Here is a 14,472-nt window from a genome sequence, read left to right as displayed (position 1 = left end):
AGAGAGGGGGAGAGAAAGAGAAAGCGAGTGAGACAGTGAGAAAGAGAGGGGGAGAGACAGAGAAAGAGACAGAGACAGACAGTGAGAAAGAGAGGGGGAGAGAAAGAGAAAGCGAGTGAGACAGTGAGAAAGAGAGGGGGAGAGACAGAGAAAGCGAGTGAGACAGTGAGAAAGAGAGGGGGAGAGACAAGAGAAAGCGAGCGAGACAGACCGTGAGAAAGAGAGGGGGAGAGACAGAGAAAGAGACAGAGACAGACCGTGAGAAAGAGAGGGGGAGAGAAAGAGAAAGCGAGTGAGACAGTGAGAAAGAGAGGGGGAGAGACAGAGAAAGAGACAGAGACAGACAGTGAGAAAGAGAGGGGGAGAGAAAGAGAAAGCGAGTGAGACAGTGAGAAAGAGAGGGGGAGAGACAGAGAAAGAGACAGAGACAGACAGTGAGAAAGAGAGGGGGAGAGAAAGAGAAAGCGAGTGAGACAGTGAGAAAGAGAGGGGGAGAGACAGAGAAAGAGACAGAGACAGACAGTGAGAAAGAGAGGGGGAGAGAAAGAGAAAGCGAGTGAGACAGTGAGAAAGAGAGGGGGAGAGAAAGAGAAAGCGAGTGAGACAGTGAGAAAGAGAGGGGGAGAGACAGAGAAAGAGACAGAGACAGACAGTGAGAAAGAGAGGGGGAGAGAAAGAGAAAGCGAGTGAGACAGTGAGAAAGAGAGGGGGAGAGACAGAGAAAGCGAGTGAGACAGTGAGAAAGAGAGGGGGAGAGACAAGAGAAAGCGAGCGAGACAGACCGTGAGAAAGAGAGGGGGAGAGACAGAGAAAGAGACAGAGACAGACCGTGAGAAAGAGAGGGGGAGAGAAAGAGAAAGCGAGTGAGACAGTGAGAAAGAGAGGGGGAGAGACAGAGAAAGAGACAGAGACAGACAGTGAGAAAGAGAGGGGGAGAGAAAGAGAAAGCGAGTGAGACAGTGAGAGCGAGTCCGCCCTCGTTAGCGACCCCTGCTGGCGATTGCCTGCCTCCGTTGGCGACCCTCGCCTCCGTTTCCGACTCTCCGCCTCCGCCGGTGACCCCCGCCTCCATCAGCGACCGCCCGCCTCTGTTGGCAACTTCTGCCTTCGTAGCCGACCGCCCGCCTCCGATGGCGATTCCCGCCTCCTCAGACGACCGTTTTTCCTTCAGACCAGTAAGTAGTCATGAAGTTTATGAGGCTCTCTCCAAATTGAATACCAGGAAATCCAAGGGTGAGGACGACATTCCACCGTTCCTTTTACGCCTTGGCGCTGACCTGGTCGCCCCCTCAATTGCCCATATATTTAATTTAACATTTGTAACGGGCGAGATCCCGGCCATATGGAAAACCGCTCAAGTTACACCCCTCTTTAAAGGTGGTGACTTGAGCGATCTAAATAATTACCGTCCCATTTCTAAATTGTGCTGCCTTGCCAAGGTGCTTGAAACCTTGGCGAATGTACAGCTCCGTGCATTTCTAGATACTTACAACATTCTTCAGCCTCATCAATCTGGTTTTAGACCCGGCCATAGCACGGTCACTGCCACATCCCTTGTTTTGAATAACATTCTGAATGGCCTGGATAGCCGCCAGCACTGTGCGGCTCTCTTTGTAGACCTCTCCAAGGCCTTCGATACAGTAGATCACAACATCCTGATTGCTCAGTTGTCCGCCATCGGATTAGACGACCCCTCAGTCAGATGGTTTACTAACTATCTGACTGGAAGGAAACAGTCTGTAATGGCGGAAAATATCAAATCCATTTCATTGGACGTCGGGAAGGGCGTGCCCCAAGGTTCCATTTCCGGGCCTATCCTGTTCACTCTTTATATAAATAACATTTTTCTTCCTTCTGATCTCTGCAATGTCCATTATTACGCGGACGACACAATCTTATATTGTTTTGGACCCACCCCGGCACAGGCCGTCTTATCTTTGCAGGCCGCTTTTGATTCGTTGCAACGGTCCCTGTTCGATCTTAAATTAGTTTTGAACTCCACTAAGACAAAGTGGATGTTGTTCTCAAGATCTTTAAACAGAAATGATAATTTGTGTATCCGTACGCTTCAAGGCGACCAAATTCAATTAGTCCATTCTTATAAGTATCTTGGTATTTGGTTGGACACCAAACTTTCTTTTCATGTACATGTAGAACATCTCACAAAGAATTTGAGGAGAAAAATCGGCTTTTTGTATAGAAACAAGTCTTGTTTTTCACTATTGGCCAGAAAAACTGTTGTCCAATCTTTGATAATGTCAGTTTTTGATTATGGTGATGTGATTTACATGTATGCCTCTCCATCCGTCTTAAAGCCTCTTGATGCTGTATATCATAGCGCTCTACGTTTTGTTACAGGTGATGCTTTCAGTACACATCATTGTATTCTGTACGAAAATGTGGGTTGGTCCTCCCTGTCGGAGCGTAGAGATCAGCACTGTCTGATATTTATTTATAAAGCATTAATTGGGAAACTTCCACCTTACTTATCCGCACTCCTTTCTTGTAACAGTGGAGGTTATCAAACACGATCGCGGTCCTATATCAGACTGTCTGTCCCACGGGTGCGAACCGAACAAGGAAAGACCGCTTTTTCTTGGTTCGCCCCCAACAGATGGAATGTGCTCCAGGAAAACTTAAAAATGGATAATTTGATCCCGCTTGCTTCTTTTAAAGCACTTTTAGAAAGCATTCCTCGCAAGGTGTGTTCATGTTTTATTTGAAATTATTTAATTATGCTCTTGATGCTTGTTATTGTCTGCTGTGTTAACCTGTAATTTTGTAACTGCTGTATATGTTCTTTGTACACCAGGGCTCCCTTGTAAATGAGAGCTTGCTCTCAAGGGACTCTCCCTGTATAAATAAAGGTAAAATAAAAAAAATAAAAATAAAAAAGAGAGGGGGAGAGACAGAGAAAGAGACAGAGACAGACAGTGAGAAAGAGAGGGGGAGAGAAAGAGAAAGCGAGTGAGACAGTGAGAAAGAGAGGGGGAGAGAAAGAGAAAGAGACAGAGACAGACCGTGAGAAAGAGAGGGGGAGAGACAGAGAAAGAGACAGAGACAGACAGTGAGAAAGAGAGGGGGAGAGAAAGAGAAAGCGAGTGAGACAGTGAGAAAGAGAGGGGGAGAGAAAGAGAAAGCGAGTGAGACAGTGAGAAAGAGAGGGGGAGAGACAGAGAAAGAGACAGAGACAGACAGTGAGAAAGAGAGGGGGAGAGAAAGAGAAAGCGAGTGAGACAGTGAGAAAGAGAGGGGGAGAGACAGAGAAAGAGACAGAGACAGACAGTGAGAAAGAGAGGGGGAGAGAAAGAGAAAGCGAGTGAGACAGTGAGAAAGAGAGGGGGAGAGACAGAGAAAGAGACAGAGACAGACAGTGAGAAAGAGAGGGGGAGAGAAAGAGAAAGCGAGTGAGACAGTGAGAAAGAGAGGGGGAGAGACAGAGAAAGAGACAGAGACAGACAGTGAGAAAGAGAGGGGGAGAGAAAGAGAAAGCGAGTGAGACAGTGAGAAAGAGAGGGGGAGAGAAAGAGAAAGCGAGTGAGACAGTGAGAAAGAGAGGGGGAGAGAAAGAGAAAGCGAGTGAGACAGTGAGAAAGAGAGGGGGAGAGACAGAGAAAGCGAGCGAGACAGACCGTGAGAAAGAGAGGGGGAGAGACAGAGAAAGCGAGCGAGACAGACCGTGAGAAAGAGAGGGGGAGAGACAGAGAAAGAGACAGAGACAGACAGTGAGAAAGAGAGGGGGAGAGAAAGAGAAAGAGACAGAGACAGACCGTGAGAAAGAGAGGGGGAGTTCGGTCAGACCGAGGCAGAGAGAGTGTGTTTAGTGTGCTTATTCTAGTGTGCAAGCATTTTGTAACCTTGTTAAGAAAGGTGCTATACAAATTGTTTATTTTATTATATTATCATATCCATGTGGTGGTACTCACCAAACGTTCAAAACTCAGGTGCAAGGCACAAAATAATGACTTCTAAGAGAGAACAGCCAGCAAACCTGAATGTCCTTTCAAACGTTTTAATCCATCATCTGGGCAAAGTCAGCAACAACGGACGTTTCAGCCAAACAGGCCTTCTTCAGTGTTGTCAACGCTGAAGAAGGCCTGTGCCAATGACAGAGCTTCTTAAGCGGGGAGTGGAAGTCCGAAATCGACGCTGACACTGGGAGAGCAGCTGTAGAGCAGCTGTAGAGCAGGGGAGCAGCCTGTGTCCGTGCCGACAGACTCCTCTCACAGAAGGGAGGGGAGGCTGGCCAGCGAGAGGATGTGCGCTGCAATCACTTCACTACCGTAGCAGTCCAAATTGCCACAATAACTTAAGAAATGTTGTCTCTCTCATTTAATTGCCAACAGCAACAGTGCCCACAACTGAAACATTATGGAAACTCAAGCTAATTAAAACAGCAGATTCACCGTTTATGTGCATTGAATAACGTGGTGGCGTACCACAGCAGAGACAATGGGGAGAGACATTCACCTGTTGGTCGGGGGCCCTTTAAGAGGGGCGGGGGGGGTTCAGGTGGGGAACACAATGCTTTGGGGAGTAGTAGGCTACAAAGCAACATGTTAGCAGCCCACTTTTACCTGTATGATCGCAGTTGAAGTGTGAGAAAATAAATCCAGTCGGATACAACCTTTGGTTTTGTGTCTTTCTCCCGCACTTCCACAACGTGGTCATTTCCATCCTGACGTGTCACAAATATTCGCCAACCGGCTAAATCCACAATCAGGCAAAACTATTCAGACTTCAACTTTCCATTTGCAGGCACCGTTTCACTTTCAAAAGTGCTCCCCTCTGCTCGATTTGAGCTCGTCAATCTCAAACACTGACTGTATATTCTCAACACATAGGAGCCAGAGCCTGAGGCCCATCTATGCATAAAAAAAGCCTGGCCCCAGTCCAAATTGGTCAAGCCTGAGGGCTTGCAGCTCTCTAGTCTATGGGGATGGGGATTGACTCCCTTTTGGAGCCAGCCTCAAGTGGCCATTGGAAGAACTACAGGTTTCAGTATCACTTCAAAAGGCAGAGCTAGCCGCCCGCTGCTCACCCAGCACGGTCTGGTTGATCTTGATGGTGATGTTGACACGCTGGGCGTCGCTGAAATGCTCCAGGAGGAAACGGTAGATGCAGAAACGCTTGTCCCGGTGCTGAGCTCCCTTCAGGGAGAACTTGACTTTTTCCCTGGGGAAAAACAAACCGTTGATCGTTTTTACAAATAGTCACTTAGTAGCAGGAGACATACTATAACCTTTTAGTTATCTATCTAGATCAAAGGAGGATAAATGTGCAGGAGAATTTAAGAAGAATTATACCATGGTCTGGGTGAAGACTCAATTCCGATTGGCTGCAGGGGGGTCCATTCAGTTCTGATAATGGACACCTACTAACAAGTAGTTCCAGTAAAACGGTCTGTTCACCGTTCTAAATTAATGCTCTGGCTCTGTAGTATCCTCTGAACACCATAGGATGGCGATGTAACACACAAGCTGCCCCTTTGAACTGAGGCCATGTCCACACGGAGACGAGTTTAGGTGTATCCGCTAAAGTTTTTTGTCATATAGACGTTTCATCCAGACGGAACCAGCGTTCTGGTAGTATACGTTCTGGGAGTATACGTTCTGGGACTATACGTTCTGGGACTATACGTTCTGGGAGTATACGCTAATTTTTGAAACCGGGTGCCAGGGTCAATAAATCTGAAGACGCCACCCTTGCATTTCCGCGTTTACAACCCATACGCATCTTTCCTGAACCGATGACGCCATAGCCCCACCTCTCTCCGCCAGCAACAATGGCTTACAGTGCACTAGCGTTCGTGCTACAGCAGCTACTGAGCCTGTTAGGGCTCTTGCAGCAAAATATAATGCTCCTCTATTACCACCGTCAGCAACAAGTGGACAGGAGAACAGCGTGTACAACATCCTCAGGGCTCCACACATCCACCCCTCCCCTCCCTTCATCGGCTATTTCCCAGAAGGCTTAGCGGCGGCTAAGTTTTTACAATAACACAAACAAAATCAGGCTAAACATGTTAAGATAGAAATAATATTTATTTTTAATACAACATGCAATTCTGGAATATTTTAATATTGGACAAAATGAAATGTAAACCCTGAGTGTAACGGACATACTCGGGCTGCTCTATATATACCCCTCGCAAATACAACGGGAATAGGGAAGTGAGAGGTTTGACAACCACACGTTGCACTGTGATGTGGCAGCGTTACAGCGCCACTTACCGGCCTGGCATATATACTACAGCGGTTTCAGTGGTTTCATGTGGATACACACATTTCTTGAAACGATTCCGTGTTTATAGAAAACTTTTCTTAAACGTAAAAAAAAAAGATCGCTTCCGTCTCCGTGGACATGGCCTGAGTGACAATATTAAATATGGTACGTGATCATCTCACATCAAATTCGCTATTCAACGGCCGACAGTACACATAGCCTCTCTCTCACACACTCTCACACACACACACACACACACACACACACACACACACACGCACACACACACACACACACACACACACACACACACACACACACACACACACACACACACACACACACACACTCTCTCTCATTTGTGAAAATCTTGATATTGATTTGGGGCCAATGACATGGCTGAATAGCTAGCTACGAGCTGGTCTTGTTGTTGAACATATTTACTGTTTGTCAACCGTACGCAATGTTATTGGACTTTGAATGTTGCTTGCATAATGTTAGCATTCTGGCTCATAGCTGAGTCAAAGGGTCCTATGAGCTGAGTGTACTAACTAGATTGTCTCCGGCTGCCAAGTCCCATCTAAGGTTTGTCCTGAGCAGTGAACAATGTTTCCATTGCATGAGAAGCTTATGAGATGGCAATGATTGTCTCGGATATTAGTCAAACCCTCAGCTGTTACCAGGGAAACAGGATTATGGCTTGTGAAAAACTTTAGATTTGAAGTTAGAAGTGACCATCACCATCCCGTACAAGCGGGATAATGCCCTTCGAGGTGTCCATTATCAGGAATGAATGTCCGCCCCGTCGATGGACACATCTTTGCTAAAAAAATAAAAATAAAAATAAGTGTGGATTCCCAGGGAGTCTCCTACAGTACCTGTCTGTCTTGGGGAACTTGTTGGGGGTCTTGTGGTGGCTGTAGGAGCCTCCTACCTGTCTGTCTTGGGGAACTTGTTGTAGGTCTTGTCTTGGCTGTAGGAGCCTCCTACCTGTCTGTCTTGGGGAACTTGTTGTAGTCTTGTCTTGGCTGTAGGAGCCTCCTACCTGTCTGTCTTGGGGAACTTGTTGTAGTCTTGTGGTGGCTGTAGGAGCCTCCTACCTGTCTGTCTTGGGGAACTTGTTGGGGGTCTTGTGGTTGCTGTAGGAGCCTCCTACCTGTCTGTCTTGGGGAACTTGTTGTAGTCTTGTCTTGGCTGTAGGAGCCTCCTACCTGTCTGTCTTGGGGAACTTGTTGTAGTCTTGTGGTGGCTGTAGGAGCCTCCTACCTGTCTGTCTGGGGGAACTTGTTGGGGGTCTTGTGGTGGCTGTAGGAGCCTCCTACCTGTCTGTCTTGGGGAACTTGTTGTAGGTCTTGTCTTGGCTGTAGGAGCCTCCTACCTGTCTGTCTGGGGGAACTTGTTGGGGGTCTTGTGGTTGCTGTAGGAGCCTCCTACCTGTCTGTCTTGGGGAACTTGTTGTAGGTCTTGTCTTGGCTGTAGGAGCCTCCTACCTGTCTGTCTTGGGGAACTTGTTGTAGTCTTGTGGTGGCTGTAGGAGCCTCCTACCTGTCTGTCTGGGGGAACTTGTTGGGGGTCTTGTGGTGGCTGTAGGAGCCTCCTACCTGTCTGTCTTGGGGAACTTGTTGTAGTCTTGTCTTGGCTGTAGGAGCCTCCTACCTGTCTGTCTTGGGGAACTTGTTGTAGGTCTTGTGTTGGCTGTAGGAGCCTCCTACCTGTCTGTCTTGGGGAACTTGTTGTAGTCTTGTCTTGGCTGTAGGAGCCTCCTACCTGTCTGTCTTGGGGAACTTGTTGTAGTCTTGTCTTGGCTGTAGGAGCCTCCTACCTGTCTGTCTTGGGGAACTTGTTGGGGGTCTTGTGGTGGCTGTAGGAGCCTCCTACCTGTCTGTCTTGGGGAACTTGTTGTAGGTCTTGTCTTGGCTGTAGGAGCCTCCTACCTGTCTGTCTTGGGGAACTTGTTGGGGGTCTTGTGGTGGCTGTAGGAGCCTCCTACCTGTCTGTCTTGGGGAACTTGTTGGGGGTCTTGTGGTGGCTGTAGGAGCCTCCTACCTGTCTGTCTTGGGGAACTTGTTGTAGTCTTGTCTTGGCTGTAGGAGCCTCCTACCTGTCTGTCTTGGGGAACTTGTTGGGGGTCTTGTCTTGGCTGTAGGAGCCTCCTACCTGTCTGTCTTGGGGAACTTGTTGTAGGTCTTGTCTTGGCTGTAGGAGCCTCCTACCTGTCTGTCTTGGGGAACTTGTTGGGGGTCTTGTGGTGGCTGTAGGAGCCTCCTACCTGTCTGTCTTGGGGAACTTGTTGTAGTCTTGTCTTGGCTGTAGGAGCCTCCTACCTGTCTGTCTTGGGGAACTTGTTGTAGTCTTGTCTTGGCTATAGGAGCCTCCTACCTGTCTGTCTTGGGGAACTTGTTGTAGTCTTGTCTTGGCTGTAGGAGCCTCCTACCTGTCTGTCTTGGGGAACTTGTTGGGGGTCTTGTCTTGGCTGTAGGAGCCTCCTACCTGTCTGTCTTGGGGAACTTGTTGGGGGTCTTGTGGTGGCTGTAGGAGCCTCCTACCTGTCTGTCTTGGGGAACTTGTTGTAGTCTTGTCTTGGCTATAGGAGCCTCCTACCTGTCTGTCTGGGGGAACTTGTTGTAGGTCTTGTGTTTGGTGTAGGAGCCTCCTACCTGTCTGTCTTGGGGAACTTGTTGTAGGTCTTGTCTTGGCTGTAGGAGCCTCCTACCTGTCTGTCTTGGGGAACTTGTTGTAGTCTTGTCTTGGCTATAGGAGCCTCCTACCTGTCTGTCTGGGGGAACTTGTTGTAGGTCTTGTGTTTGGTGTAGGAGCCTCCTACCTGTCTGTCTTGGGGAACTTGTTGTAGGTCTTGTCTTGGCTGTAGGAGCCTCCTACCTGTCTGTCTTGGGGAACTTGTTGTAGTCTTGTCTTGGCTATAGGAGCCTCCTACCTGTCTGTCTGGGGGAACTTGTTGTAGGTCTTGTGTTTGGTGTAGGAGCCTCCTACCTGTCTGTCTTGGGGAACTTGTTGTAGGTCTTGTGTTTGGTGTAGGAGCCTCCTACCTGTCTGTCTGGGGGAACTTGTTGTAGGTCTTGTGTTTGGTGTAGAAGTTGAAGTGGAAGATGCACTCGATGAAGTGCTGGCTGAACATGGTGGGGTTCTTCTTCAGCAGCAGGTGGACCAGGCAGTACTCACACAGACTGGCACAGCAAACAGGAAGCAGTTAGCTTTCATATTACAGCAAACAGGAAGCAGTTACAGTAGTTTTCACATTACAGTGCACAATATTATCAGCTGCTCCTCTCTAAGAGCCAGGCTCTGTGTGAACCTTATTATCAGCTGCTCCTCTCTAAGAGCCAGGCTCTGTGTGAACTTTCTCTGTGGAAATAAAGAGGCAAAAAGGAAAGAAACTTCATAGTGGTATTTACCTGGCGATCTCCGGCACTGGGTCGACCAGAACAGCCATGAAGCGAAAGAAGAGGGAGCCTTTCCATTTGATATACTCCTCCTACAGGAGACACATAGAATCATAATGATAATGATATACTCCTCCTACAGGAGAAAAATATAATAATAATTGATTGGATTTATAGAGCGCCAAGACACTCAAAGCGCTTCACATATCAGTACTTCCCGTTTGTTCGGGACATTGATAGCCTGAACACGAGGGCTAGTGTAGCAGACTTGAAGCCACCCAATCTGAAAAGCAGAGTTGGGAGAAGTACATTCCTCTATATGGAAATTAAGTCTGCGAATCCTCTGGATGGTTTTAAAACCCTTCAGAAGATATTCTTATTGAGTAAGCTACAGTGTGGAGTGAATTAAGCCTACTGTTAAGATCAATGTCCTCTTATTCTGCTTTCAAAAAACACCTGAAGAAACATCTACTGTCCTCCTGATCTCTGTACTCATCCTTCTCTGACAGATTTTGACAACTTTTCTCCAACAGACTTTGTTTTCCTCTTAGCCTTGCTTTTGCTTCAGATGCAAATGATCTTATTTTTGCTGCTTTGCTGATTTAACATGTAGTTTTTCTTTTTTTGTGTTTTATTTGCTGAGTGTTTAGCCTGCATGTCACAAAATTGATATGAGTAGGTGTGGAACTTTGTACAAGCCTGCAAAGGCTTCGTTCCCACCTTGCACAGATTTGTACATAAATTTGTGCTAAACAAATAAACTAAACTAAAACTAAACTACAGTCATGTGTGAGCCTTCTTTTGTAATGTTGTGTCGTTTTATTTCTCCTGTTCTTCTTATCTTTGATTGTTCTGTATTGTTGATGTTATGTGTTGCTGTATGTCATGTTTCTATAAGACCAGGGACCATGATGGAAATAAGTGTTTACACTTTTGCATGTCATCCCTGGGATTTTGCCATTCTTTGTCCTAAAATCAATCAATCAACCAACCATAACAAAGTGTCTGAGGCCCCATGAAAGCAGTGAAATCATACATCTGTTTAACATGTGTCATCTGGTGTGAAACTGAACCAAACCAACTGAAAAACTAAATGTTTCATTTTTGCATTTGGTGCGAATCAAGGAACCGGACTAGCTGGTCTGAAAACACCTCTAACATGAGTTATTTGGAGACCCTCCACAAAGCTCAGATGATAACTCCAACTCTAATTTGAGCCATGCAGGTGCTGAGTCTTTCACAGAGGTTTAGTTTCGTCATATGGAAGTGGGCGTAGTTTCATCTAAAGTTGGAAAAACGATAGATAGCGTGCAGTTCCTCTCCCCACCTGCAGCAGGTTGGTGAGCATGATGACCGTCTGCTTCCTGATGACGGGCTGGTCGTCACGGAGACAGGCGGACACGTTGGGGATGTAGCTGTCCACCATGTTGGTGTAGCGCACGCACAGGTCGCACAGGATCACCACCACGTTGTTCCGCACCTCCACCTCGGTGCCCAGCTCCAGCTCCCGAGCCAGCACGGGGAGGTACTTCTGAGTCAGCTCTGGGTGCTGCAGACACAGCTTACCTGCACACAGAGACCTTTAGACACAGCTTACCTGCACACAGAGACCTTTAGACACAGCTTACCTGCACACAGAGACCTTTAGACACAGCTTACCTGCACACGGAGACCTTTAATAACACAATGATTTTCATCTTTTTGCTCGCATTAGGGGGTTTAATTTTCTATGAGAATACCTTGGAATTATTTGGATACAGTATGACTTGCAAGTTGCAACAAGGGCAGAAGGTTAACTTTTTGTGTTCACAGGCCAGGGGCTGGTGAATCTCAAATTTCACCATCAACTTTCTACATGTTTGCGAGACTAGAACACTAAGAAAAAGGATGGTTACTGTAGTTACTGTAGAGCTGTAAACAAACTTAACAGCAAATTAGAGAAACATTTTCCAGCCAGGTGAAGACTTTGAAATAGACGGTCAAAATGTATAGAGTTCCTTCCTCCACATTTCTGAAATGGAGACAGAGACAGATCGACATAGAGAGAGAGAGAGACAGAGAGAGGCAGACAGAAACAGAGAGAGACAGAGAGAGACAGACAGAAACAGAGAGAGAGAGAGAGAGAGACAGAGAGAGACAGACAGACAGACAGAGAGAGACAGACAGAAACAGAGAGAGAGAGAGAGAGAGACAGACAGAGACAGACAGAAACAGAGAGAGAGAGAGAGAGAGAGAGACAGAGAGACAGACAAAAGGGTTGTTTACCGAGAGTGATGACTCCATGTGCTCTGACTTTGGTTGGCAGAGAGTTGGGTCTGAACTGAGACAGAGGCTGAGAGGCTGGCATCTCCTCAGCGTCCCCTGCTGGAACAACACACAAACACAACATCTGTACAGGGACCACAACACAGCCTATAGCCCCCCTTCTAACCTCCTGATGGTAACCAGACACTAGCCGGCCTGCTGTATACTAAACATGCAGTGATTCCTGAGGGCTGTACCACAAATGTTGTATAAGAAGATCCAGGATCTGCTACAAAGCAGGTTAGCCGTAGAGCATAAGTTGCTATAGGGCTGTCCCAAACGATTATTTTCTTATCGATTCGACTAACGATTATTTCTTCGATTAGTCGATTAATCTAACGATTTTTATTTATTTATTATATAACAATAAATTTACCCAAAACAAATAAATAACCAAAAACTTCTCAATTTCTGTATTTTATTTAACCATCTCATTCTCTTTAACAGTCCAACATAAAATCTCTCAAATAAAATTAAAGCAAGAGCTTGTCCTCAAATAAAATGAATATAGTGCAATTCAAAATAAAATAGTAGAATAAATAAAATTCAAGTCACTTTCAGGAGGAATACCAAAAACCTTGTGCAATGCCAACTGAGTTTAGCAGCAGTCCAACATAAAATCATCATCTTACAGTACAATGGTGTGCAATTTTCAGTAACAGTGCTCTTAATTTTGGAGAAAGACAAAATGCTCCATGTAAGATGGTCACACACATGGACTGTACACATCATCCAGACACAAGACTGTGTCTGTAGCATCCACACCCAACATGGATCCATGTGAAAGCATGGGAATGCCCACTGGAATCGACTGGAATGAGGCACGCGACCTGTTTAGAAGAGTGTGCTGACGCTCCGCTGATGGGTAATGTGGCTAATATGTTAGCAGCTAACTGTTACTTGTCGTTACTTTACATGGCAGTAAAACGCCACCGAATGACCAAATTGATTTAACTTTTAACCATTTCGATTTCCACTTTCCATACGGACCCCCAGCATTGGTTAGTTTATAACGTGACTATATTTATAATGTTTATAACGTGCTCCAGCTTCCGGTTTATACTATCAGTCTGAATACAGCAGGGGTTGTAGCTATTGCGCAACACCGCAAACCGGTCGGAGTACGTTATAACGTTATAAATTGTCACGACGTTAACAACTAACCAATGCTGGGGGTCCGTGTGGAAAGTGGAAATCAATTTGGTGTGCAATTTGGTCATTCAGTGGCATTTTACTGCCATGTAAAGTAACGACAAGTAACAGTTAGCCGCTAACATGAGCTACACTATTTTTATTTTGTGACGATTGGGGCGCGTCGAGGCACGTAGCGTGCGTCGACGTATTTACGTAGTCGACGTCATCGATTACGTCGACTCGCCGGGACAGCCCTAATGGTGATCCATCTCAATAAGAAGTTAACTAGCGTCGTGGTACGGCAAAACAAGGGTTAAACCTGAAGTTACCTCGCTAAGCCACTAATCTTGTTTCGTGGTACACCCCTCTGATTGTAACCAGACACTAGCCCGGTCAGCCTGCTGTATACGCACTCCCGTGATTGCAGATCTTTACCACCCGAGCACCTAGTATAACATCCGCATCGCTGTAGTTTAGCAGCTCCCAGCTCATTTTCCGGATCATGCTGTGAGTGGGCGGGATCATGCTGTGAGTGGGCGGGGTCATGCTGTGAGTGGGCGGGGTCATGCTGTGAGTGGGCGGGATCATGCTGTGAGTGGGCGGGGTCATGCTGTGAGTGGGCGGGGTCATGCTGTGAGTGGGCGGGGTCATGCTGCGAGTGGGCGGGGTCATGCTGCGAGTGGGCGGGGTCATGCTGCGAGTGGGCGGGGTCATGCTGTGAGTGGGCGGGGTCATGCTGTGAGTGGGCGGGGCCATGCTGCGAGTGGGCGGGATCATGCTGTGAGTGGGCGGGGTCATGCTGTGAGTGGGCGGGGTCATGCTGTGAGTGGGCGGGGTCATGCTGTGAGTGGGCGGGATCATGCTGCGAGTGGGCGGGTGGTTAGATGGCACTTTTAGGGGACATTCACACCAAAAGCGTTTTTTTTTCAGTCAGAACGCTATGAAAATCATGTTGAGAGCGCTTCCACTGTGCACAAAAACAGCGCACGGAGCGTTTTTTTTTGCGCTCCGTTTGTTTTCCCCTGCAGTCGCGTGCAGTACAGATCAGAACACAACGACCAGAAGGTAGCCAAGACAGTCCGGTATACCGGTCATATTCATATTCATATTCTTTGTCCAATCCTTGACGGTAGCCAGCTGGTTTTGTCTGTTCGATGTTGTTCACCGTCAACATGAAAGCCAGATTATTGACAATTCTGGCAGCAGCCGAGGTTGAAAATCCCTCGGGAGGAGAAAAGGTAGGAGGAGTGAAAAAGACGATCAGGGCGCTTTTCCTCAATGTTCAACTTTGTTCAGCTTTAAACGCCCACAGCGCTCCTCCAAAAACAACAGACACCACCAGGGCTTAAACGCCAGGTGCAGGTTCATTAAAAGAGGAGCAGGTCTAGCATAGAGAATGAATTGCAGA

The 14,472-nt window shown here is 47.1% G+C and overlaps 1 protein-coding gene across 1 annotated transcript in view; it reads right to left on the bottom strand.

The window, feature by feature from the left end:
* The window catches only part of ncapd3 (non-SMC condensin II complex, subunit D3), a gene marked incomplete at its 3' end in the record, with an annotated part of 123,357 nt that overhangs the window by 28,243 nt on the left and 80,642 nt on the right, over positions 1-14,472 (bottom strand). The window contains exons 22-26 of the mRNA XM_083636022.1: positions 11,892-11,990; positions 10,954-11,192; positions 9,639-9,718; positions 9,273-9,410; positions 5,042-5,175 (exon numbers count right to left, since the gene is read on the bottom strand). Of these exons, the coding sequence (XP_083492148.1) occupies positions 5,042-5,175; positions 9,273-9,410; positions 9,639-9,718; positions 10,954-11,192; positions 11,892-11,990 (690 nt within the window). The remainder of the gene's footprint in view (positions 1-5,041; positions 5,176-9,272; positions 9,411-9,638; positions 9,719-10,953; positions 11,193-11,891; positions 11,991-14,472) is intronic.

The sequence above is a fragment of the Poromitra crassiceps genome, assembly GCF_964638095.1.
Source record: "Poromitra crassiceps genome assembly, chromosome: 4".
NCBI classification, from domain to species: domain Eukaryota; kingdom Metazoa; phylum Chordata; class Actinopteri; order Beryciformes; family Melamphaidae; genus Poromitra; species Poromitra crassiceps.
Note: the sequence above shows the minus strand (reverse complement) of the source record. Positions and strands in the feature narration are given on the sequence as shown.